Below are 26,829 nucleotides of genomic sequence, written 5' to 3'. Positions count from 1 at the left end.
AAAGAGCATGTGTTGAGATCTAGCATACATCATACACACCATGAAGTGTAGATGCGTGCACATGTATTCTTTACAGGAAACGCAGCATGAATTCACACAGCAGGACGTTGTCAGAGGAAAAAAAATAGTGCTATCTCCAATCTTTTTCTTTTCTTTTGTGCATCTGCTAACCTGAGTCCAACACCACCTTTGTGATGGTATAATCCTTCCTCCACATTATAAGTGCTCAAATTGCACCATTCCCCCACCCCTCCCTCAGACACACACACACACACACACACACACACACACACACACACACACACACACACACACACACACACACACACACACACACACACACACACACCTCTGATCTGCTGTGTTTGAATACCAGAGGTCATAAGCTTTGGACATGGCATAGGCCCCAGCCGAGCTGATGTGCTGAATGAGGGGATATGGGGCTTGACTTTGGGCAGTGAGAAAGATCCAGGCCTGTCTTGTTTGTCTGTCTGTCCGTCTCACTGGCTACACTATAATGAGATTGCAGGGCTCTGTAAGGCGGATTTACTGGAGCACAACTCCCCCTAGGGCCTTTTCATAGAAATTGGTTCCTCCATATTTCACCCCAGCCTCTCACTCTGTCTCTTTGTCAAATGTGTCTCTCTCACACTCTCTCTTTCTAAACCTCTGCTGTTAGCTCTCACTTTCTTTTGTTAATTGTGATATGCTTCTTTCCTTTCTTTCTGTGGGTAAAGGCTGAACTTCGCCTCAAACGGACGCATAAGGCTGAGCCAAACAGAGCTGAGAAAAGAAGACACAATTGAAAACAAAAAGGGACGGAGGATATGGCGCCAGCTACCATATCACAAGTCCTTTCCACATTTATCTCTCCCTCAAGATAGCCATGTTTATTTAGATGGCCCTCTCATGTCCTTCTGCAATCTCTTAAAGACACGTGAATGCACACAGCCCACTGTTATACAGGCAGAAGCGACTTTGGGCCGCAGTTTTTATTGTTTCTAGGTCACCTTACTGCAAATCGAAAGCCAGGGTCACAAAAACCAAACAAAATGTTCATAATGTGTGCACAGTGCTGCCACAGAGATGAATTCTGTTGTGTCTCCCAGCCGATGTTGACACAAATGATGGGGTCTTGCAGTCCAAACCATCCCAGCTGTGCACACGGTGAATGAGGCCAATCCAAATGCAAGCTCAAACTCACATCAAGGCGAGCTTATTTTGGGAGCACTGTGTCATCTATTCCACAGCACAAAAGCCCCTCTGCAAGACCATGAACAAGTGTGAAAGTGGGGAGCAGTGTCTGTGTACCAACCAAAAAAACCCTCCGACTTGTCTGCCAACTCTTTCTGGTAAAAAAAAAAAAACAATACAATTTCCTTTCCGTCACACATGCAACACATTTAACTTCAATTTTTTTTCTGTGAAATACATACAGTTTATGGCCCTCAAAACCTCACTGTTGACAGTGAAGCACATTTCTGACACCAACAATGCCGAAGTGAGTGAGCTGACCCCAGTCATTCTTTGGAGGTCTATTTAAAGTCAGCAAGTGGAGAGTCAAGTACTTTTTGTAGAAAAAGATTCCAGTTCTGCGCTCTCTTCGGTCCTATCTATCTTTCAGGTAAACTCTTCCATTTACAGAGCCCACAGTTGAAGCAGTGGGCAGTTAAGGATGAGGTGAGAGGTGAGGAAAGAAGCAGGGAGCTCTTATCAGGCCGGCTGCACAGCGCCGGGTTCAGCCCTGGGCTGCTGATGAGTGTGGGAGTGCTGATTACAGAGGCTAGCCTGGGGAGCTGAGGGAAGACAGTGGGCACAGGTCTCCCAGCAGACCCCTGTTCCACCATCAACCATTAACTCGCGCCATTAGGTCCAGCCAGCTGCGCACACACATGTGGTTGGAGCATTCTTGAATAACCTTTATGCTGCAAAGCCCCCCTTTCTCTCTCTCTCTCTCTCTCTCTCTCTTTTCTGACATCCTCACCAATATCGGCAGGGAGCCCACAAGATGAATGACCCTGCAAATGCTGCATTAAAAAGTCATAAACGGGGATACCTTGAGGGTGCAGGAGCTCCTCTGTGAGGAAGGGTGGGTGGCCCTTATTTTTTCTGCTGACTAATGAGTTGAACTGAGTAGGTGGGCCAACAGAGCAGAAGGATCTCAGCAATTCGTCGTGTCATTCCTGGGCTGCCAATGGGCCGCAGAGGCCCTCAGCCAAATGCACAGTATTCTCTCTCCCTCTCTCTGTCCAACTGGTGAATACCAACTGGAAACTTTAAATATGATTGACAGTGAGTGACCCGGAGCTCGGGTTTGTAGCGGAGGACTCACAAAGTAGTGACAGAGCTCAAACAAAACTTGAAGAACTGCTGAAATCCACCATCTGTATGAGTGAAGCTCTGTGGGGAGAAGTGGTTTCTGTGAGGGCCCTCTTTGCCTCAGCGTCCTGCATCAGCACTGACTCATTGGTTTCACAGCACAGAGCTGACATTTTCACTGGCCCAAAGATCACTTATGGGACAGGGTGTTGGCCCCGGCGAGGGTGGACCAGTGAACAAGTGGACAGGCGCCCAGTGAGTGCTGATGCATTCACATGGCCTCTTGTGGAACATTTGACAGCATGTGATTGTGTCTGCTGAGCACAAAGGCATTCTTCCAGTCAGTATCTCTGGGTTGAGTCACTCCACCGCAGTCATGACACCTGTCAATAGTGTTAGTTCAGATATGTATCCCACACCATGATGTTTGTTATTGCTGTGCAAATAGGAGAACTTTCTGAGCACCTATTAAGTCGCATGGTAATAAAAAGGAGGAACAATATTTACACAGGCTGCACATTTCACTTCAAATGAGCATCTGCCAGGCTGGATAACTTTTATTTTAAGCGCTCAGAATCCCCTGGAGCTATTGGCTCATTCAGCAATTAAATCAAAGGCAGGTTGTTAAGTTAAATGTTGTAGAGCCAAAAATATTTTCAGCATGTAAGCTCAGTGGAGCTCTGCAGCATTGTGCAGTCTTTCAACCAGGTGGAGGGAGTCGAATATCTCACCAGTGCCCCATCCCGCTCGATGCACTTAATAGCACAAGCACACACACACACACACACACACACACACACACACACGCACGCACGCACGCACACACACACACACACACACACACACACACACACACACACACACACACACACCATCCACACCATCCATAGTTTCAGCTTCCAGCAAACCCCTTGTGACGCCTCTGGCTAATTCCACTCAAGCCCGCCAGGCTGTCCACCATCCTCCAATAAATTAGCCTTGCTGTTTCCCCACTGAGACACAGACCCTGACAGTCTGGCCAGTGCCCAAAGTCATTCGCTTGTGCACACACTTGTAATTATTGCCACTTTTTTTCTGCAACCTAAGCTCTTCGTCGAGTAGACTGTGGGAGTTTTGGGTGTGTGTGCGTCATTATGATTTCATGTTTGCAATAGTTTTGGATATCACAAAAGATGTGTGGTCGGATCTCAAAACTGTTGACATACTGTGATCACAGGGAAGAGGGCCAGGGCTAGTTTGGAAAATTGCAGCAAGTGACTCTTCAGTTTTATAGCAGAATTGTCCATATGTCGGTGTACCAAGCCACAACTCCCCAAAACTGCTGCAGTGAATAAGAATATGATAGCAAAAAAAATCATCATAATGATATTCTCCGGCCTCCTATGCCAAACTTTATTCCCTGTAAACACAATCCCTATTCTGTCTCTCTTCAGTGTTCGGCGGTGACATATCTCAGCATCCGATAGTGGTTGGGATTCTGGGTCATATCTCCCCTTGCGTCTCCATTTCCTCTATCTGCGTGGTTTCGCTTCCTATCAGCAACATCTGTCTCGTGTCTCAAGCTGGGATGACACCAGTGTCCCCGTCTGACACGTCTCTACCTCTTCCTCACTGCTTTTTTTTTTTTCTCTCTTCTCTCCCTCAGTTCTATTCAGCCTGCTGTCAGTGGGTGCCCAGACGGAGATGAAGAAGGTCGTTGGGGACAATGCCACCTTACCATGCCACCACCAGTTCCCATCATCCAGCTCTCTCGACATCGAGTGGCTCCTGCAGAAACCAAATTCCAAACAGAAAGTGGTAAGAGGACATTAATTTTTTCTTCCTGTTTTATGCCAGTCTTCCCATTGTAATGCAGTTCATCAATATATGAAAGACGTTACTTGCAACTCCACGTGGAATGTAATTACTTGTTCCTTTGGCTCAGAGAAGTTACTGTGAAGTTGCCGAGACAAAATGACAATGGAACATTTCTGCTAAAACACAGTCCTCTGCCTGCTGCTGTATTTTATAATTACAGCAGAGGTATCTTTCTTCCCCCTTTGCCTCCTTCTCTCCTCTATATACGCACACACACACACACACACACGTTATCTATCCCCTATCTTCCCCCCATTTGGGTCGCGCTGATTGATTTCCAACAGGAGCCATAATAGTTGCACATTAACTCAATGCCCAAAGTTATGGTGGCACTTCAAGTTTTAGTGGCGTTCACAAAGGAACAATCGTGCGGCAGAATGTTCCCCAACTCCTTTTTTCTATTTGTAACCTTGGACCCTTTACTTTTAACTTTTCCTAACACCCAAGGCATAAACACAATAACAACTAGACATGAAAAACAGTCCTCATTAAGTTTTCATCACTTGCAAACTGACGTGGCTGTCAGCTCGGTAGCATATGTAATTAGCACTGTAGCCTGAAGAGCTGGAATGCTCCTAGAAATTGCTAACTCAAGCTAATGCTATCTTGCAGTTGGAGTAGCGTTACTGCTGTGTTTCTCCTTAAATCGACCACAGCAAAGACCCCAGGTTGTCTCGAAAGCTGGGGTCTACTACTTCAGCAACACCCCGCTGCGCTGTCAGGCCTGGCACCGTGTCTACACAGAAGGCGTTTGCAGAGCAGCAGAAGCTTTGGTGCTCTGTTTGTGTCTACACCGAGCCCTCAGCAACGGCGCTCACTGGGCTGTGGCGAATATAAACTGTATATAAAAGTGGACGTAGCTTCCGGGGCTGAAAAATGAGGCCATAAACTGCAATACCACCAGAAGTTGCCTCTAAAAAAGACTCCCATTCAACTTGTCTCATGAAATATGAGGTCAAGTAATTTTTCTGTTGTTAGTTAAAGTTCCTCCTTCTTATTAGTTTTCTGGTGGTCCATTTAAAAATAATATCATCATTATGTAGAAAATATGCCTCACAAAGATGTTTTTCTGGGGGGGGGGGGGCATGTCTGTTTCAGTGACAGGGACGGGTTCCCAATCAGATCGAGTCAGATCCACCGCTCACTCCTCCCCAGCTCGTCCAAATATGATCACTTCGAGAATTTGATATGATTATTTTTATTTAATCCTGAATGTGTGTGAGGAGCCAACAGGAAGACACCTGGCTCAGCTGGTAGAACTTTAATGCGGTATCTTGTGCCTTTTATACAACCATGGTCTCCACAGCATGCGTTTAGTCACAGTACTGAGCTTTAAGTCACCTGCGTCTGGAAGCACTCAGAGTCACTGTAGTTGCAGGCATACAATGCAAATATACTGCTGCTCAAACTTACAGGCATATCGAAGGAATAACATGCCAGCTTTTATGCCGTCAGTGTAGACAGCTGGATTGATTCAAATGGGAGTGCATCTGTTTCTTTAGCTGAACCTGTGCAGACACAAGTTTCCAAATTGCTGGCTCATGGAATAAAAAAACATGTTCATTGTTCTAAAGTGTAGATTTATGCTTGTTATCAGGTTGTGCTCATTTTTACCCAATGAAGTTCAAGGTTCAACTACGATGTAAGAAAAAGACAGCTTCGTTTTTTAAAAACAGGTTCAGACAAAACCTTTTATTCCAAATAGGTCAGAATCAGAATCACTTTATTGGCCAGGTATGTTAAGAGATACAAGGAATTTGACTGCGGTTGTAGCTTCGCTCTCAGCGTCCAAAAAAAACAAAACAGACAGACATAAATAGACATATAAAACATAAATAGACATATAAAACATAAATAGATATATTTGCAGCATAGAAATGAATATATACATATATACACCTAAACAATGGTGATTTATAGATGATTTATATCAAACATTCTGCTGTGTTTGCAAAATGACACAAATGAAATCAATAGGTTGTAGCTGATTGTAGCTTCTTCATATCTTCCAGCTACAACCAGCAGCACCACTCTGTCCTAAAGTCTATAAATGGTCTAACTAGGTTTTGTGTCTTAAAGCCTCTGATGACATTTTGGTGTCGTTTCACTGGTTTTGAATCATTGCCTTTCTTCGCCCAAATTGAACATAGTATCAGATAACAAACAGAGCGTAAAATCTCACCAGCTCTCTGTTGGAAGGAAGAGATTTCCTTTCTCTTTGGAAGCCGTTTGTGCGTGCACTGGTGCATCGGTTGGCACAAAGAAGTGTAACGCTGCGAGAGAGGAAAGAATAGTAGAGTGTGGAAAGGAAACAGAGAGGCTAGGAAAGAAAGAAAAGGGAAAACAAGTGTCTTACGCTTTGATGATTCAGAGGGGGGCTGCCACATTGCGATGAATATTTAACGGGAAGATAACATTGAAGGCACCATTAATTAAAATCAAATGTCTGAAAATTTGATTAGGAAAGAGAATATGCCTGTAGCTGAATGAATAAATCATTCTTTTGTTCTGCTGGAAGGCCATGTTGAGAAGGGAAGAGCATCTTGTCAACATTTAGCCTCTGTTAGCAAATGTACAGGCTACATGTGTTAAGGACACAGAGGGGCAAGAGATGGGGCATCAGAGGGGCACAAATTAATCTACATGAAGTGCCTCGCGGTTGTGTGCCTTCACAGTCAAGTTGCAGTTTATGCTTGTCCGTCCAGATTCATATAATGCATGCAATGAGGAGATATCAAATGCTTTTTTTAGGAATATGTACAATGTCAATAAAATTGATTTGAATTGAATTTCTTAAGCTTTTTTGTTTTTTCTTGTTCTGCTCAATGGCCACTGTATTCGTGTGTAAATTCATTAAGGGAAACAAACAACAGGAAAATTCCTTTTTTGACCCATGCTTGGCCAAAATAGCTGACTGACAGCAGACAAAGCTTCAAGTGTGGATGTTACTGCAAAAAAGATACAAATTCATAAACATCGATCGACACAATCACCAGTTTCAAGGTGGTTACCAAAGATCAGTGTCACCAATTCAGTATCCGAACAAATGTGAAATATGATCACAATTTCCTCTTCTGTTCCTCAGTTTTGGTTTTAGTGAATAATGGCCAGAAAACTGTATTTACAGAACACTAAGATGTCACAGTGAAGTTGACCTTTGACCTATATATATGATAGCATTATCATTTCATTATCCTATTTTATCCTTTTCGAAATTTGTGGGAAATTTTGTCATAATTAGTATGAATTCTTGAGATATGGCCACAAATGTATTTTGTGAGGTCACAATGATCCAATGACCTTGGGCTACTAGAATCTAATCAGTTCAACCTTGAGTCCAAGGTGAAAGTTGTTGCTGCATTCGAAGAAATTTCCTTGAGGACCTCCAGGGATATGGCTTTCATAAGAATGGGATGGATGAGCTGAAAACATAAAGGTGTCATCGACATAAAGGCGTAAAAACTTGTTTTCACTGTGCCAATTTTGAACTCTAAATATACAGTGGTTATTCAAAATACTTTATGTTACTATAGCAACATCCGTGACTGATCTGGAAGGACATCATTGTCAACAATGAAAAGAAGCCTTCTTATTGCAGAATGTATTAACTTTCTACCTATTATCACCCTGTGAGAAACTTCCAGCTGCAGTGGTGCCATATTAGTTGAGGCATACTCTTTGCTGTTGCGTGGCAGTGCGTAATTGCTGTCCTTCCAGCACACAATTTAGAACATAATATTGACATTTATTACGATGACAATTGTCACGCACAGAGCTGATAAATATTCATCAATAGTAGAGTGGAATAACAGTCTGATGTATATTTTTTTTTTCTTCAGCTACATTAACTCAGTTATTTATGGGTAAAAGTTTGAAAAGCAAAACTTGAATGTTAACAATTCTCTTGGTGGAATCTGGTTCTAATGATCCTCAGCAATCCCTCCTTGATCATAGTAATGATCATGTGTGTTCTTCTATGAATATAATTCACATAATTACACTGATATTGTTGCCATATGCTTACAGTACAGGCAAAGTTCAGATTCGGTTTTATTTTTTTGTTATCAGAGAAGCCAAAATTTCTCCATATAGTATTTTTAATTTTAACTGAATAAACAAACCAACTCATTTGAATTGCAAACTGAGTTAACAGCCTGTGGTGGTTTTACTAAAGTCTCCTTAAATTCCTCAGTCTCACAGACACTTTCCCAATTCCTCTATCAGTCTCATAAGCATGTGTTCAGAATACACCCAGACATAACCAGAAGCATAAATACACATACACATGTGGTGCAGTCTGGGCTCACACATCTGTGAGTAATAAATGTCCAGAGTTCAGGAAGGCAGCAGAAGTGTGCCCACCGGCAGGTGCCTTTAAAATATGCACCACTTTGTTTAGGTGCCAGGCCCGTGTCACTTTGTGCCTGTAGCTTTGGCACAGTAATGTATGACTGTTTGCATTCACGGCGTGTTACATGTTTACTTAGGACCTAGTCTATGTGTATAGGTCTGCGTATATGTGATATGTGTGTGCAAATGGCCAGTCGTCACCTGTGTTCGCAGCAGGTGCCCCTGTTTCTTAGGCACTGATGCGCTGTGGCACCAGCATTTAGCAGTCCCCATCTGCAGGCTCTCACTTGCCTTGAGTAATAGGCCACTGTGACAGCTGTGTTTGTTTGTGTTTGTGTGTGTGGACTGAGCGAAAGAGAGAGAGAGAGGCAAAGACACACATAAAGGACAGAAATAAGCAAAGACATAAAGAGGCAGAGCAGAGAAAAATGAAAGCTTTCCGGTACAGGTTTACAGGTGTTACAGGACCACAGTGAAATTGCAAATCAAATGATTTTTTTTTTTCCCTTTGAAGACACAGTCTTTGCAAACATCAATGAATCCTGCGCTAAAAATAAGGATGATAAAAAAAAATGTTGTCAAATAGTAACAGTAGAAAATAGTTTTTCATGTGCTAGCCTGGTTCTGTTTGGGATACACTTCATCTGGTCATTGTTTATTTTGTGTTGTATATTGTATCTATTTTGTGATGCTGATTTGTATGTATGTATTCATATTCATATACAGCATATATATATATATATATATATATATATATATATATATATATACACATATACTGTTTATAAACACATTTATGCATATGTTTTTTTATCGATGCCCATGCACATACAGTATATAACTGCATATTAATAGTCCTGCTCTTATTAGCATTGATTCATGATTTCAATGTACTTCATTTGATTAGAATCTGATAATTCTATTACTGCCACCAGGTATATTATATTATAGACAGTGCTGCTGACTCAACCAGGCCTTGTAAGTGATCCTATATATATACATTCTTTCATACCTTTGTCGGTAATTTTTTTAATTAATTGACCGATAATTTTATTTTTCCCATTTGTACAGATATGTACGCAGTCAGAACAATAGAGTTAGATTATTCGATTTTGTAGCAGCCAGCCAACTAACATGCTTACTGTGTATATATAAACAGGCATGACGATGGCATAATATACTCAATGGGTGGGGCACGTTATGCACTTTATCATTCAGAGACAACCGTATTCCATCGTGACTAAAAATATTTGATATTTGAAGATTCATTAAATTAATGCTCTATTCTCAGTTCAGGAGCTGTGCACTAAAAAGTCCTTTAAACTGACAACGTTGTGGCGCTACTGGATCCAAATCTGACCAAAATCTAACATGACCTAATGCTCATTCAAATCTTTCCAGTAGATACACTGCTTAATAAAAACAAAAGATGAAACATAATTTCCCAGCAAGAAGTAAAATAGGACGAAGTGAAGTATTATTTATTCATAGTCTGAAAATATAGTGTGTGTTATCATGTACTTTGGCCTGTGTTGAGTGTGAGACGTTTGGGAAGTTGTGTGGCCTGTTAGTTGGTGCTAACATCACATCAGTGCCAGTGTGAGTACATTAATCTTTTATCTCAGCACCAAAATAGATTTTTGTTTTTGGTCAATTTGACGGCTCCGCTTGTAGAAAGACCAGAAGGAGATAACAGCACTCGCAGATTATCAGCTAAATGAACACTGATACTGGCATTCCAGCAAATGCATTCATTTCTGAAATATTATTTACCCAACGTTAATTAAAAAGTGATTGTTAACAATGTTCCCCAAGAGTGCTGGTAGTCTGTTTTTCCCAAGACTGTGCACTCAGAGAGGGAAGACGTGGATGTGCGTTAGCTGTGTATTCTCCATCATTAGAGTTATGTAACTCTAAATCTTGATGGCAGTCGACCAGTAAAATGTATCAAGGGTATTACTGTTGAGACATGAACATTAAGTTCACCAAACTTGCAGTTAAGTGATGTTAATCTTATTTGGGGGATTGGTTGCATTAATTAGATGAATACTGACAACGCCAGCGGTTAAAAATAAAGTACCAGGTCCAAAAAGAAATTGGAGAATTCTGTTAAAAGGAAGAGAAAGCAAGTTAAGAGGAAGCGGGAAGACTGTGCATAAGGCAGCTGGAGCTGATATTCAGATGTCTGCCTACGCTCCTGCTAAACATCGGCCTCTGTCTGTCTCACAAGGTCTGAAATAGATCTTTGTTTATGTCTTCCTCTATGTCCACAGATTATTACCTTCTTCGGGGGCCAGGTGTACACCAATGAGGCGACAGGCAGCGAGGCCAGCCGTCTGTCCTTTGCAGGGGAGTACCTGGAAGGAGACGCCTCCCTGTTGATCAGTGACCTGCTGCTGACTGACTCTGGGGAGTACTACTGTAAAGTCAAGACTGGGGGAAAGTACCACTGGAGCCAGGTCAACCTGATTGTGCTGGGTGAGTGTTTTCAGATCCACTGTAATACACACACACACACACACACACACACACACACACACGTGCACGCAGGTTGTAAACACACAGGTGCACAAGCGCGTGCACGTCCGTGCGCATGCCATCAAGTTATGAGGAAACCCATTTGTACATGAAAAATACACACACACACACATACAGCCGCTCACACACATAACACTCACACACAGACCTAATCACTGGATCATTAGCCTGGCACATTTCCTCCGTCATGCTGACTGATCTAATGATTCAATTTGATTCAGACAGTGTGATTTGATTTCACTCATGCTGTTTGGGTTCGTTTGGATTGGTTTCTTGATGAGGTGAGACCAGAAACATGCAACTGGGCTTGGAAAAGCACAAAACTGATTGATTAAGTTAGGGACTGAGTTACACAGACAAATATCAAGTTAAGTAGTCATACATTTCTGTCCTCTCTGAGATCTATGAGGGAACAGAGAGCAGGCCTTTCTCTAGGTCCGCTGTACGTTGGGTAATCAAATAAATTTAGCATTCGAGAATGAAAAAAACTCAGCTGCCATCAATATAACTACAGATAAGCTCCTTAGAAATATTATTTGTACAAGTCAGACTTGCAACTAGAGAAAAGCCTCTTTCGGCCTCACAAGCCACAACAAAGTCATTGTACGTTTTATGGGCATCTTTTTCACTTTTTTTGTTTTCCTCATTTGCCCAATATACAGATGGCTATAAATGGCTCAGCTTTACAACTAGCTCAGTGGTAATATGTGTCTCTGCCTGCATATCACAAATAGCTCAACAACTTTAAAGGACGGGCGGCAAAAGGGGAGAAGCTCCACCACTAAATCCAGCCACAAAGTCCAGCGGGAGGAGCAAGATCGTTCTCAATGTCAGAAAAGCAGGCGATTTATTAAAACATCATGGGAGATTAGCTCAACCCGCGGTTATTGGTTTTCTAATGGAACAGTCTGTTAATCCTCTCGCTCGCTCTCACTCCCTTCTCTCTTCCATAAAGACATTTCAGTGAGTTAGTGCCTCGATTTTTACAAATTGCCCTCAGCTTTGCGGTGACACTTTCGATTTTGAGAGAGACGAACATTTGCATTTTTCTCCCGCTCCCCGCGCTAAGATAATAGCTTGGCAGCTGAGCTGGTAGCTGGCTTAGCATGAGAGAGTGTGCGACTGTATTTGTGTGTGTGCCAGAGTTTGTGCGTGCCTCCAGTGGTTGTTTATGTTTATGTGTAAGCTCGCACGTTCATGCCTGGATGTGTGCGCTGTGCTCGCCACAGAGTGTGTGGATTTGCGTGTGCAGATTTATGACTCGAGTGCGTTTAAAGTGTGTATATGTTGAATGTTTGTGTGTTGGCTTTTACTTTGCTGAGGTTACTGCGTACACTCCAACTCCTACTGCTGCAGTTAGGCCTAACTGACCCCGACAGAGCTGAGAGATGCACAGACGAAGTGTCAGTGCTCCGCGATCAGCTCCTCTCATTATACTCCTTCCAGGGTGTGAGCGGAATACACTCTGCCTCTGAGAGCAGGGTATGGAGAGAAGTAAGGTCACACAAACAAAGGGAGAAATGCACATAATACTATCTGGCTTTAAGTACTGGCTACTATTAACTCACTGCATGTTAGCCTTCCACACTTATTTCTACTGACACTTTACTGACAAGCAGCAAAAGTCGAATAGATGAAAGTCAACACTGCTAACATGACCGCATGATAAAAACACAAAAATAGATATTTAAATTTAGCCCACCACTGATCTAAAAATATGTCACTTGCAATGGAGAAAACAATGTGCTATTTTCCTGCTCTTGTGGCAGTGCCTTTCAGCATGTATCTAAACAGAGCATCTGCACAGGGCTCTGCTATACTCTACGACGCCTCCAGCTGCTGGACTATGACAAGAACCTCTGACCTGTGGAGAACATATTACCACAAGCCTTCACAGCCAGCTTTGGGGTCACACTGATCTTCCCTATGGAACTGTGTGTGTGTGTGTGTGTGTGTGTGTGTGTGTGTGTGTGTGTGTGTGTGTGTGTGTGTGTGTGTGTGTGTTGTGCATGCGTGCGTGCGCGTGCATGAGAACAAGCAAGCTACATTAACCTATCCTTTATTAACACTTGCAAATGACACCAGAAACTGATAGAGACAGACAATTTCTAATAAAGTTTACAATGCATGTAAAATATTTCAACTTTATGCAACTTAACAAGGCATATATACTCTTTTATTATTACTTTTATATCTGTGATCTGCATTTTATGTCGTGTTTTATTTTGAACTCATACATTTTCTATTTGAAGAGAAAAGCCATTGCAAACCATAATTCAGCTTATCAGGATTGAGTTTATGAGCTGTAGAGTATTTGTTTGAGCTTTAAAACTGTTAAATACAGTTTTAAATCTGTATTTAATAAGAGCAATTACATTGCAAAATGAGCAAATGTTGCTGTATTTCTATGTGATTCACACAGACCTCAGGTCCAGTGCAGTGAGTCTCTCTTTTATTTTTAGTAACAAAGCCTGCTTTCATGTCACAGATTAATCTTTGGCTACTTGATGACGACTGATGAAGACACAATATTCACAAATTAAAATTAAAGCTTTCAAAATATGCCACATTTATGAGTCATTTGCATTTAGATGAACACTTTTTATGTACATATTTACTATTTTATCAGTGTGTAAGATAAATGTATCTCCGTCCCCGTTTGTGCATTCCATTACTTTTCTCCATTATTATTATGTCACAAGAAGGAAAAAGCCAGCATCTAAATCCTCCAAATTGAATGCAAAACTGTGGATACTACACACTAAATATTCTGATAAGATAAAGTTTCCTCATTTGTCGCTCATTTGTATTCAACCGTTTCTGACTCTTTTGTGTCCGCATAGTCAAGCCTTCCAAGCCGCGGTGCTGGATGGACGGTAAGCTCCTGGAGGGCAGCGATGTCAAGCTGAGCTGTAAATCCAGCGATGGTTCCGACCCCATTAGCTACAAGTGGGAGCGAGTGCTGGACAAAGGCAAGAGTCTGGGCAAACTGCCAAACCTGGCACTGATAGGTAAGAGAAATAATTGGCACTGCACTGACATACTGATTCACCATTCAATCCCTCTGCAGAGAAATGCTGTGAAGATTCACTTTCCTACTCGTGCCTTTTATATTTTTTATTAGCTGCATTTGTCGGATGAAGCGTTTTGCTGAGCGCACCCCCATTCCTTCACCTCCTCCATCTTTACATTTGTATATTTGCAAACCTCTGACTTAACTATGCCTAGATTCTCCTCCTGCTGATCCCTGATCTACTTCCACAGAGTCATTATCAGTTACAACGGTTTGCTCAAGGGCACTTAAACGGGCTCTGATTGTCCCAGTTGATTCTGCATGCCTCTGTTATCTTTACACTCTCTCCAAATTTGAGCAATAAGCCCAGGACCACGAAACATCATATTTTCCCCAAAGAATCAAACAGAGCACAGCCTTGTGATTTGCAGTGGTACTCTGTTGGGATGACTTATATAAACACAAAGATCTCGCCCGATACTGTGATCTGATGAATATATCTGTGAAATTGAAATGTCAGCCTGGCTCTAGTGAATTATACCTGCATGCATGAAGTCAGTGTGAGTGCTTTCTTTGATTGTGTGTAAAGTGGAGAAATTCAAATGTAATACACAGAACTGGATTGGCAGCACTGACGACAGGCCTGAAACACTGGCTTCATAGCAGCCCTGAAGCAAATTTCACTCACACAGTGTGGATTCTGGCATTCGTCTTGGATCTTAACCAGGCATATCTGCCTCCAAATAGGCAGTTTAAAGGCAGAAAAGCTAATGGAAGGGCGGTTTTCCCTGCTGTGTATTCTCCAAACCAGCAGAAACACCCTCAGGGTGCCAACCCCTCTGTCTCCGCTTTTCCACCAGTGTTCAACCGGCATCCATGTCCAGACCAAAACCTTCAAATTAATGACATCCTCCAAACAACACCTGTTCAGTCTAATTAGTTTTCATTGGCCGATAACACACAACGTCAGCAGCCATTATTTATGGGTCTGGTGAAAGGTAATATCACATGGTTGTCATTGGTAGGGATGACTAAATGTCCCGTGGGGCTGTGGGGCTCCATCGCTCCGTCAGACACGCTCCTGCTCCTCTCCTCAAGTCCTCCTGAGTGTGATGGGCCTCGCTCTAAAATAAACACTCCATCAATGTCTCTCTGTCTTCCTCTCGCTTCTTCGTCCTCTCCCACTCTCTCTACGGTCGCAATATATGTCAGCTGTCTCTCATGTCCTTTGAATATAATCGACATTGAGGGTTGTAAACATGTAGGAATGCATGAACAATGAACAGCAGAGACTTGTGCACAAATAATCATTCGTAAAAATAATGAACCGTTTTTATTCCCCAGATCTGAAGAACCCAGAGATGGTGACCCTGAGGAACCTCACCATGGACAGCACAGGCGTCTACAGGTGCACGGCCAGCAATGACGTGGGAGAGGAAAACTGCACCATTGAGGTCACAATGCAGCGTAAGTTTTGGGAGGAAAGGGGGACGTCAACCTCACAGCACTCGACTCACACCAAACTGCCACACTGATTGATGGTTATTGTTTCAAACTGCACCTGGAAGCAAATTTATAGCCCCCCCCCATGCATTTCTAACTACCTCCTTTCACCCTCCTCATCCTCCCGTGGGTGCTTCAACACTAGACTGCACTAAACTTAAACCAGTGGCAACTGGTCAGCACCCCTGCTCCAGCAGTCGTGTTTCACTGTCATACTAATACATTTCCTGAGAGGCCCAGGACGGTTAAGGTCATGTGTCGAGAAAACGACACATCCAGTAGCTCAGCAGAAACGGTTTTCCATCCCTAAAGTTAAATTGAATTTGTGGCACAGGAGTAAAGAGTGTTTCTCGTGTAAACGGGGGAGGGAGGATGAGGATTTGTGAGTTTAAGATGGAAAACTATGAATAATATGTGACCAGAGACAGTGAGTGACTCTATCTCTCCATCACTTTCTCCTCTCTCGTTCACAGATGTGAGGGATGTAGGGATGGTAGCGGGCGCGGTGGTGGGAATATCCCTCGGTGTCCTCATTGTCATATTAATCATCTGGCTCGTCTTCCGGAAGAAAGAGAAAAAGAAGTACGAGGAGGAGGAGACTCCAAATGAGATCAGGTTTATTCATCCTCTTTTCTTCTATGATTGTTTCACTTTTTCACCATTATAAATGTAACACACTGAAAGCCGTTTGGATGCATTGGACCGAGAGTTCCGTTTTTTTGTTGCGTGTCCATGTGTATGTGCGTGAGTTTGTTCCATGTGTCTGTCTCTATGTCTGTTGTCCTGTTAGCTTAGCTGCAGTTTACATTTTTAAATGAGCACAAACGTTTGCTTCCTCATAGTAATCAGTTAGTCTTTGGTCTCGTATTGTTCTCAACCTTCAATACTGTTTCATGTGTTCCCACAGTTTTTATAAATATAGTCGAACTACTAATAGTTTTTTTTGTACATCTGGATGCATTTAAGATGTGGGATATTTTCCTTGTTACATACAAATATGAGGTGCAATCAGAAAGTTTTGTTGCACGCATAGCAGCTCAGCACCATGACGTGCACGGAGCAGAGGGAAGCTATAACCTTCACAAGTAAGTATTCACTTGATCAACTACCTGAGTTAAAAAAAAAAAAAAAAGTTTACAATTTTCTGGTTGCATCTGCGATTTCACTGTAGACTTGAGCAAAGCCAACATCAACTTTTGTGTCAAACCTTGAAATGCTTCAGAAGGCTGATGGCGATGAAGTATTGAGCTGGGCGAGGTGATTTCTGTGACATTTACATGTCAAGAGTGGCAAAACATCACTTTCTAGGACTGAAAAAGGACATGAAGTCAGGAGCAACTAGTTGGGTTTTCTCTGACTTTCGCGGGGTTGTGCACCATGATTTCATCCCCCAGGGTGAGACTGTCAACACTAACTCTACTGAGGCAGCTGAGGGAAAAAAAAATTCAGTGCAAACGACCTGAACTGTTGCGCGATGGCAATTTGGTTTTCCAGCATGACAACATGCCTGCTCACAGAGCGCAAAATACACATGTCTTGCCCTCAAGTGTCACTCCCTGTGACATCTTTCTGTTCTCCAAAAGTTTGGCCCAAAATTTGTTGTGCCCTCTCTGCTCAAGTTTCTGGTCCACAATGAAATCGCAGATGCACCTGGACTAATGGTCACAAAAATGTGTCAAAAATGTGTGTAACTCCTGTGATATTGGTCAAGCAACATAACTTGGCATACTTACTCGTGAAAGTAATTGCTTCCTGCTGCTCCGTTCACATCTCGGTGCTGCGCTGCATTCATGCACAACAGGAGCTGTCTCAGAACCTTTTGATCGCCCCTTGTATAGCCCACCTCAGCCATCTGGGGCCCGATCGGCACTTCTACTTCCCACCAGTATGATCTCACACTGATTGAGGATCAGATATTTTAATTGTGAAAATTGTATAGGCCAATAATAATTGACATTGGGGAGTAGATATAATTTGACATACATATTATTTCAATGAAGTTTTTTTTAGAAATGCTTAAATTTAAAAAGTTAGTAAAGGGAAACAGAAACAGGGAAACTTAGTACATTCAGTTTGGCCGCGGTTCCTCTTAACACATGCTTGGTTGTGTGTTAACCTGTGTGTGAAGCAGCAATCCAGCTGAAACGGTTCTAAACTGCAGCTAAGCAAGTCCAATGCTAACTGACAGAGCAGCCGCCCTTTATGCCTGGAGGTTCTCTGGGTTTACCTGTCGTTCCTGCGTATGTGGATGTGTTTGTGTGTGTCTAAAAATACAAATAACTGCAAATGTAATTGTGCATCAATTTTCTTTTAAGAGCACTCTTTTCACATCAGCCTAGTATTTCGATGTGTGTGTGTGTGTGTGTGTGTGTGTGTGTGTGTGTGTGTGTGTGTGTGTGTGTGTGTGTGTGTGAGTGTGTGTGTGTGTGGAGCTGACAGAACCCCTAGTGTTTATTCCTTCCTCTTAAACCTGTATGTATCGGTGGATCTGTGGACATCTAATGACACATGTAAAAGCAACTACATTTTAATTTTTTGCAAGAGACTGAAGTGGGTGTAGGTGCATATTTACTGATGTAACAGTGAATAATGCAGCGCGGTTGAGGGACAGCTTTGACTAAATAATGTAGATGTGTTGAAGTGTTTTCTGTTTTCATACCATGTTAGGACTCTGAGCCTTTCCACTAATGTGCTCTGCTAGACCAGCCGCTGGTGACGCACATCTCTTGGGGTTAGATTTAAATCCTACCACTTCTGGTTTTTCAAGAGTTGTGGAACCGCCTTTGGTGCACCTGACAAGATACAGTGTAGCTGGAAGGGCACAGATGAGATGTTTCTATTTCTATTTCTATTCTCTGTAATTCTGATACCAATACAAGTAACAATCACAGCATAAATTAGGTTAGGTTAGGTTAGGTTAGGTAGTTACTTTATTAATCCCCGAGGGGAATTTTTTTTGCTACAGCAGCATACAGAAGCAATAAGATAATAATAGAACAATAGAAAAACAATAAAATAGCAGTAAAAATAGCAGTAAAAAAGATAAATACAAATATAAAATATAAAATGCACAGTATATACAGTACAGTATATATCTATATATATTATATACAATTACTTCAGTTTTTGGTGACTAATCAGCCTGGCTCCACCCGAAATGACAAAATACCATGTTCACAATTAATTCCGTTTTTTTAAGTGCTAAAGGATCAAATCAGAGAGCCAATAAAAATCAATGGAATAGTCAAAGTTGTCATATGGACATTTAGGTGTATTCACTGATTCACGATGTCAACTCAAAGCCTCGTTTTGATCCGCCCTGTTGATGTTGCTACATTACGCATTAATACGAACCCAGCACTTCCTGTATTCAGTAGACCGAAACCCTTCCTTTCTTAACAAGGCTTTTAATGTCAAACATTTGCAGAAACCTGTTGTGATTGAAGTCAGACAATCACTTTAGATGAGTACTCCAGAACAGCAGCTGATAAATAGCATGGTTATTTTGTTTGTCTGTTAAATTAAAGCGATGTACATAAATAAGTGCAGTGGTTACAAAACCTCAGAAACAGCAACAACTAAACAACGTGCACGCGCATGTGTGCACTCGTATGTGCGTGCGTGTGTGCGTCGGTACTTCCACAAATAGCACTACACTTCTGCTCACAGCTTCCGTTTTCACTGCTGTGATTATATTCCGGAAACTCTGTTCACATTAAGCTTTGCTCAACCACTCCGAAGAGCGGGGGTGGCCTTAGTGTGATGATGCTGAAGTCAGGCGTTTGTTTCTAAATGTCGTTTAACAATGGCGGCGGTGGTAGACTTTTGCTGTACAATTTGCATCATATGATGGTAAATGCTGATTGGTTAAAAGCTTCTCCAATAGTTTGAGGTCTACGTCCATTAGGATGCAACGACTGGAGACAATCCCCAATAGAGCACAGCCTGACCCGATCTATTCATGCAGTGAACTTGGTTCTGGTAAAAACCAGGCTAGTGATTAATGCTACGGTCAGACAAACTCCTTTTAGATGCTTTTGCCAAGCAGTTTCTATTCTTCTGTGCTCTGTGAAAAAAAAATGTCTCCTGTCATTAAAAACGGATGCAAAAGTAGAATTATAAAGTTTTCATTGTGTTCTCAGCAAAAACTTTATTTTCTTTCAACAATTGTATCGAGGGAACTAGTGATTTCAGCAGATTTCATTATTCCATGCAAATGTGTTTCACAAAACTCAGGGGCTGTGGGGTATCTCATGAATAACATGAGGCCCCCACATAATACTAATCCCATGTGTCTAAGGCCTTAGAATAGTATTAGGGAATACAAATACTGCTGTGCGCTGCTGTTCATTGTGTGGTTGTGTGAGTGGGTCCTCTCAGAGGTGCAGCTGATGTGAAATAAATAAATGGACCTTTGTCATCACTGTTTGCTCTGTGTGTGTTTTCCTACCGCAGAGAGGATGCGGAGGCTCCCAAGGCCAAGCTAGTGAAGCCCAACTCCCTGTCCTCATCCCGCTCCGGCAGCTCACGCTCCGGTGCCTCCTCCACCCAGTCCATGGTGCACAACAGCGCCCAGCGCGGCCACCGCCCTCGTCCACCCGCCGTGGCAGCTCTCAAGGAAAACGGACAGCCTCCAGGCTTCCCCCAGTCCCCCCCAGCCTACACCTCAGTGGTGCCCCCGAAGACCCCTGAGCCCCCCACCACTCCCAAATACAACCCCAGGAACATGTCTGGACCCACACCCCCAACCCTCATGGTCCCCGCCCAGACCAAGGCCTTTCAGACTGTGTAGGACTGAAAGCCAAGCCCCCTCCTGCAGCCATGTGAGACCCCCCCCCCCTCCCCACCCAAGCCCCCCAGCCCCCTCCCAAAGACTAAGACTCTTCCATAAACAAAGAAATGCAACTAGTAAAAAGGATGTAATTAAAAGAATCAATACTATAAGCCCCAAAAGTACTTTTCATGAATGCATACTTAAAAAGGGAAAATAAGACATGCTTGCCCCCTACTGAATTACATAAAACAACAAAACACAAGAAAAGGCAGAGGCCCGAGGTGCAACACTGTTTGTGTCTCACGGCTAAAGGCAGAACTTCTTTTCTGAGTTCCTTCTTTTGGCTTTGGAAGACACCGAGAGGCACCATGTGCAGTGAGGTGGAAGAAGCGCCCAAGTAGAGCTTTTATTTATCAATCAAATCAAATGTTTAGGCATGAAGTAAAGAAGAGGATTGAGAGGGGGCAACAGTAAAGGCTGGATAATACAGTAAATCCAAACTGTGAGCCTGGTATCGATGGAGTCATACTGCTGTTGAGCATCAGGAGATGAATACAAGCAGGACAGAGACGAGGAGGAAGAAATTTCAAGAGTGTGACATCCCCTGTTTGTTTGTTTTTTCTCTTGGAGGACAGGGGCGTAGGGTGACTCTGATCCATGTCACCCTGCACCTCCGACTCGCTGCTTCCAGCACCTGCTCTGAAACCACAAAACCCCCTTTTGCTTCCCGTGGGCCGGGCCGATTGTGCCCATCCATGTGGACAGACACGGTCCGCGGCATGTGCATCATCTGCCTCAGTGCTCTCGGTCTTCCGCGCTCTCACAGGGAAGCCACAAGGAACCACAGCGGTCCCTGACACTGACTCAGCTGGATCACAGACAGCTCATCTGCTTTACCAATCAGCAGGGGAAACTTCAGGTACAGGGATGTAGCATTGACAGTGGAGTCCAATCAATGGAGTTGTTCACCGCGCCACGCCCTCTCCTGCTACATCCTGTCTCTGGACATCCTTTTCTGGTACTGAATATCCTCCCTGAATAATTAAATAGTATTTATTAGGCCTATAGAAGTACTTTAAATATAGGGGATAAGCGTCTATTAGACCAGCTGGACTTGTTTTTCTTCTGTTCTCCTGTGTCTCTGAGCAGGTTGTAAAGGGTGACAGACAGCCATGTGTCCATTTATCCATATGAAGAAGTGCCACCAATCCCTATGATGGGTTATTATTATTATTATTATTATTATTATTATTATTATTATTATTATTATTATTAATATTAATGTTTTGTTTTTAAAAGCTCTTTTGTTTGCCTGATACATTTCTGAACTGAAACCAAAATCTGTCACCATGAATGTGTGATGTACAAAGATGGTGGATCCCGTTATTTTCAGCCTCCCGTAAGGTACTAAATCAACACTCAAGCTACGGCACAAAGAATTGACCTTGACGTTCACTTTTACAAATGCTACGTTTGAATGAAGGGGGAGCAAGAATTCTGGAGACTTCAGCTGTACAGGGTGTGTATGGTATCATTGTCAGTATTCTCCTTGGATCCATAACAATGGTGTGGCACTCGATTGCTGTCTCGCTGAATCACCGGCTGCTGCTCGGTCATTGGTCGAGCTGTGCTATCAGCCAGTCCCCCCTTTTGTTGTCTCCTCAGACAGACCCAGTGCAGTTTGATTGAAAGTAGCTGAAAAAATAGGACAAGTAGCCTATCTAGTGTGCCTTTGCAATCCCCTTTTCTCTTTGATGGTTTCTTTCTTTGTCCTTATCTTCAGCACACCAGTGGTTAAGTCTCTGTTCACATCCAGCTTTGAGGGTCAACAGCGGCGAATACTGAGAGGTACAACTTCACAAACTTGCCCCTAGTAATAACAGACGCAGCCTAGGGAGCGCCAAGCAGAGTGAATTATCCATGGTGGGAAAGCAATCCCATGCCACGGAGACAATGTACTGTACATTCTGTAATCAGTCTTGTTTTATATTGTACATACAGATAGATATACGCACATGATGTCAATTAATTTAATAAATATGGGTATGTGAGGGGAGATTTCCGCCTTACAAGAGAGTCAAGTGGGAAACCCAGAGTGGATTTTAAACCCCATGTTTTTGAGACGCATGCTGTGTTCCAATTAACCATGTGATGCCTCCTTTGACATTTCTATCTTTCAACTTCCTGTAAAAGAAATATTATTATATGTAATGGAAGGTGCAAGTGTGGAGTACAAAAAAACTAAATCACAGGATATCATCCGGAGATCAGATGCACGGATTTTATTGATCCCTGTAACACCTCGAACACCACCACTGTGTTACAATTTCCCCTTCATCTGTGCTCAGTGTCTTGAAAACTAATTTTCATCAGATCTGCCAGTATCGTCAACTCATGATGAATATTTTTGAGAAACCGCTGAGCTAAAATTTCAAGTTGTGCAAAACACATATCAGGGTCTAATGTTTTTATTTTAGTGAGCCCATGACCTTTACTCTTAGGACAAGCTTTACAACTGAAGCTCCTCGACTGCTTTGAAGAGCGGTGAATTATTTGAGCAGTATGTACCAACACTGGCTCATAATGAACATTGTTCTTCTCTCCGGGCCCTTCGCGGGGCTTCTGTCTTGTTTCACTCACACGTCTGAATTCCCACACCAGAGTAAAAGCTCTCTTGTAAGAAAGCGTTTTGAAAAGCAGCATCTGTCTGAAAAGCACGTGGTTTGACTTCACACGTGGGATTTCCACACGTGACTCAACAGTAAGGGAAGTTTAGAGGGAAAAAAAAAATGCCTTTTATATTCAACTAGAGACAGCAGTTCATATTTGACCAGGGAAGCTACTATGTGTGTGTTTGTGTGTGTGTGTGTGTGTGTGTGTGTGTGTGTGTGTGTGTGTGTGTCTGTGTGTGTGTCTGTGTGTGTGTCTGTGTGTGTGTGCTTGAGTGCATGCATGCTTGCATGCTTATGAATGTGTGTGAGTGTACATGTGTGGGTGTGTGCATGTAAATTCAGTATAAGCCCTTGGGCCACACCCACACATTCTCATGTTACCCATTCAGTGAGTGAGAAGGATCCAGTCAGGCAAAGTAACCTCTGTCTAAATTGATATGACTGCAGACTGGCAGTGTTTATTTTAGTTTCCACAGACTTATATGCCTATTGAACTTGGCTTCACAGGCAACAGCCATGTTTTTGCTTTTGGGGTTGGCGTCTTGAGACAAAGCACGTCCATAATTCATAACTATCATCAGCTCTGGAGGCCACTTGTTTGCTCTCTCCTTCGCTCGTGATGTCTCTTAACATAGAATGCACTTGGCCCTGGGTGCACTGATGGCATCTCAAGGCACACACACACATTATACAAACAGGTACAAGTTGTGTATGTACACACACACACATAAACAGGTGCACATGCCTCATTGTGAGGTGCACACAAAAACATAGGTGTGTGCTTTGTGTACGTTCACAGTTGCACATGCGCACATGCACGCCCTCACACACACATACACACACACACACACACACACACACACACACACACACACACACACACACACACACACACACACACACACACACACACACACACACACACAGTTTGCACAAACAAAAGCCCAACCAGCTATCCTTGTTATTTCTGCTCCTTCAGAATCAATTTGATGGATCGAATGTCTGGATGTATTACGACTGACTGATGGAAGCAGGATACAAAATGCAGCACAGAATGGAACACTCTACACTGCATTACCCAGGGGACATCTGCACACACACATACACACACACACACACACACACACACACACACACACACACACACACACACGGACACAACAGCTACTGGAAGAAATGACCCACATGCAGACACATTTACACTCCGAAAAACAGACACTGTTATGCATCTTAGCAATCTGGATTGCATATGCCTGAAGACTTTTTTTTATGGGAATGTGTGAGAGTAGTGCTGGGAATCAGGAGAGGTATAACAGGATTGATTCCGAGCCAGGGCTGTAGGCTCTTGCCATTGAAATTCCCTCCACCACAGATGAAAGTAGCAGTGGAGGTAGAGGATGGGATGCAAGTCTTCCAGCTGTTAAATTCCTCCCAAGCTTTTTGATTTGCTTTCCCGCATCTGCAAGTCTCAGGTGGCAGATTCCCCAGTTTATGAGCCCTCGCGTTGCATCTCTCCTCTCGTGTGTGCAGCTTTGTGACCCGACAAACTTGTGCTCTTTCCAGCGAATGAATTTTAAAGCACTTTTGTCAGTTCGGTACAGTGGAGGAGGAAAAAGTCTTAACACACCTCAGAGTGTCAGCAGCACATTCACTATCATCCTTTAAAACAGTATCCATCAGCACTATATATTGTCTTATTATCAACACTCGAAGGTGCAGTAAAATCATTAATGGTTATCCTGCGTTATATGATAGGAGTACAACTCTCATGTAGCCACAATGTTTTATGTTCTTTTAAGCTGTTTTTATTTCTGATTAAAGCTGTGGAGCAGGGCAAAGTGATGCTCCGACTTTGTGGCTTGGCCTTCTATGTCAGTATAAGGGAATGTGATGTATTATTACTTTGAAAGGAGGAGATGGATGGGGCTAAATTTAACCTCGAGAAGGAACGAAAACGAGAAAGGTACCTGCATGTCATAGGAGATTGAGCAGATGAACGGGAATGCTTTGCTTTGATGTAACATAACTGTAATCAGATAAAAAAAAAATTACAAAAAAATTACAAAAAGACAAAAAAAAGAAAGAAAATCAAAAATTGTAAATATATCCACAGAAAAATTTTATGAAGCTTTATTTTTGTCTTTTTTATTTTGAAATTTTCATCCATGTACTTTGCACTTTTTCGTGTGCTCTGCTCATCACCGGCCTGTGTGGGATCTGTGTGGTTGGCTGTTTCTCTTGACTGCATTGCTTTGATGTCAGGGGGAGACACGCTCAGCGCGGTGTTACTAAACGGAAATGTAAGACACGTTTGTTTTTCTTTTACTCTCATCCGTTTCTCTGACGTGGCTTCTCTTTGGTTTTGTAAAACAGTATCGAATTTTTTCCGTTTGTTCGTTTGATGAAAACAATCCATGTAAATACCACAAGTGAAAAAAAATGTATATTTTTACGACTTCTGAGTTATTACTCTTTCATTTGCAAATAAAATATTCAATGACAACTTAATTGATCTTGAGGCATCTTGATTTGGATTTTGACTGACATAGACGTCACATGTTCTGCTCAGATGTGGATTTATTATCATCAGTCTCGTTGGCGTGGTCAGAGACAAAATGCTGAAAATAAACTCCATTCATATTCATTACTGTGTACGGTACTGTATAGTGTATGGATTCACGTAATAGTCGCTTCATGTGAGGTGGCTGATTTGACAGATGCCAAAAAGAATTAGATTCATGACCTACTTGTCAGAAAAATCAAACCTGGAAGGCAAAAAAATAAGCAAACACGGATGTTATCTGAGCATTATGTTTGCATGAAACAGGTTACTGCTCAAGAGCTGACTCACAAGTTTTCTAAAAATCCTATCTCAAAGAAGTAGAGTTTTTTGTTCAATAGTAGCTGGATGCTCATTGAAAATAACAACTACAGTAAATGTTCAATGTGATGGATTACCAATTTTAAGGAAGTTTAATGACTCTGAAAGCTTTGAAAAATGGTCTGCTGTGATTTGTACTACTTATTTAACATTGTGTGCAGGGTATCGATCAACTCAGATGGAGGATGAATGTCATGCACACGTGCCCAAAAATAGAGAAGCCTGAGGAATGTTTTCACCAGACACACCTGGAGAACAGGTGCATCCTAGGACACTATGTTCACTTCTGTAACAAATCCATTGTTTAAAGTACACTTTTATATTTCTTTATCTAGTTGCAAAAATTGACATACTGTTCTGTATATTCATTCTGAACCCATCGTGCTCCAAAGCATCTCATTAGCTGAGGATGAAGGGAGCTCCCTCCTCTCCTTCCCCCTGTCTCAACGTGACACTCAGGCCCGTGGCAACAAGGTCAGCGACACCTATTGACCTGTCAACCCCCTATTGACAGACATTCATCTCTTCCCTCTGAAAAGTTCTTCTCATGTTGACAATCTATTGAACTGCCAAGATGGAGAGGCTGTGTCAACACTGGCTAAGGAGACAGGGGTGACTTTATTTCTGTTTCAAGGATGCACACAAAAGTGACTTGAAGTCCCAAAAGTGGGAATCATGCTCTCAGTAAAAGCACGTGAACAAGCCATGGGGGATAATACAATTACCAGAGTGTTCGCTGACATCTGTTTGTAGAGAAGTTGGCTGCAGACTGCTTGCTAAATTTACATCTTTTCAAAACACGGCATCCATATTAAGCAGGATCAAATTTTCAAGGCCAGATCACATTTCTCCACCCCCTGTTCCATGCCTCTGTGCCCATTGTTCCACATGATTAGCCATGTGTGATGACACTGTCATAAAC

The 26,829-nt window shown here is 42.5% G+C and overlaps 1 protein-coding gene across 1 annotated transcript in view; it reads left to right on the top strand.

Moving 5' to 3' along the window:
• clmpb (CXADR like membrane protein b) overlaps positions 1 to 25,534 on the top strand; it is a 70,908-nt gene extending 45,374 nt beyond the window's left edge. Inside the window, exons 2-7 of the mRNA XM_069147679.1 lie at positions 3,965 to 4,116; positions 10,800 to 11,004; positions 13,908 to 14,075; positions 15,422 to 15,544; positions 16,054 to 16,195; positions 20,036 to 25,534. Of these exons, the coding sequence (XP_069003780.1) occupies positions 3,965 to 4,116; positions 10,800 to 11,004; positions 13,908 to 14,075; positions 15,422 to 15,544; positions 16,054 to 16,195; positions 20,036 to 20,372 (1,127 nt within the window). The 3' untranslated portion in view covers positions 20,373 to 25,534. The remainder of the gene's footprint in view (positions 1 to 3,964; positions 4,117 to 10,799; positions 11,005 to 13,907; positions 14,076 to 15,421; positions 15,545 to 16,053; positions 16,196 to 20,035) is intronic.
• Positions 25,535 to 26,829: the final 1,295 nt, after the last annotated feature.

Source organism: Embiotoca jacksoni, unplaced genomic scaffold (genome assembly GCF_022577435.1).
Source record: "Embiotoca jacksoni isolate LCO1_2020_lvr unplaced genomic scaffold, fEmbJac1.0.p SCAF_14, whole genome shotgun sequence".
Lineage (NCBI taxonomy): Eukaryota > Metazoa > Chordata > Actinopteri > Embiotocidae > Embiotoca > Embiotoca jacksoni.
The sequence above is the reverse complement of the archived record's forward strand: the minus strand, read 5'-3'. Positions and strand labels throughout refer to the sequence as shown.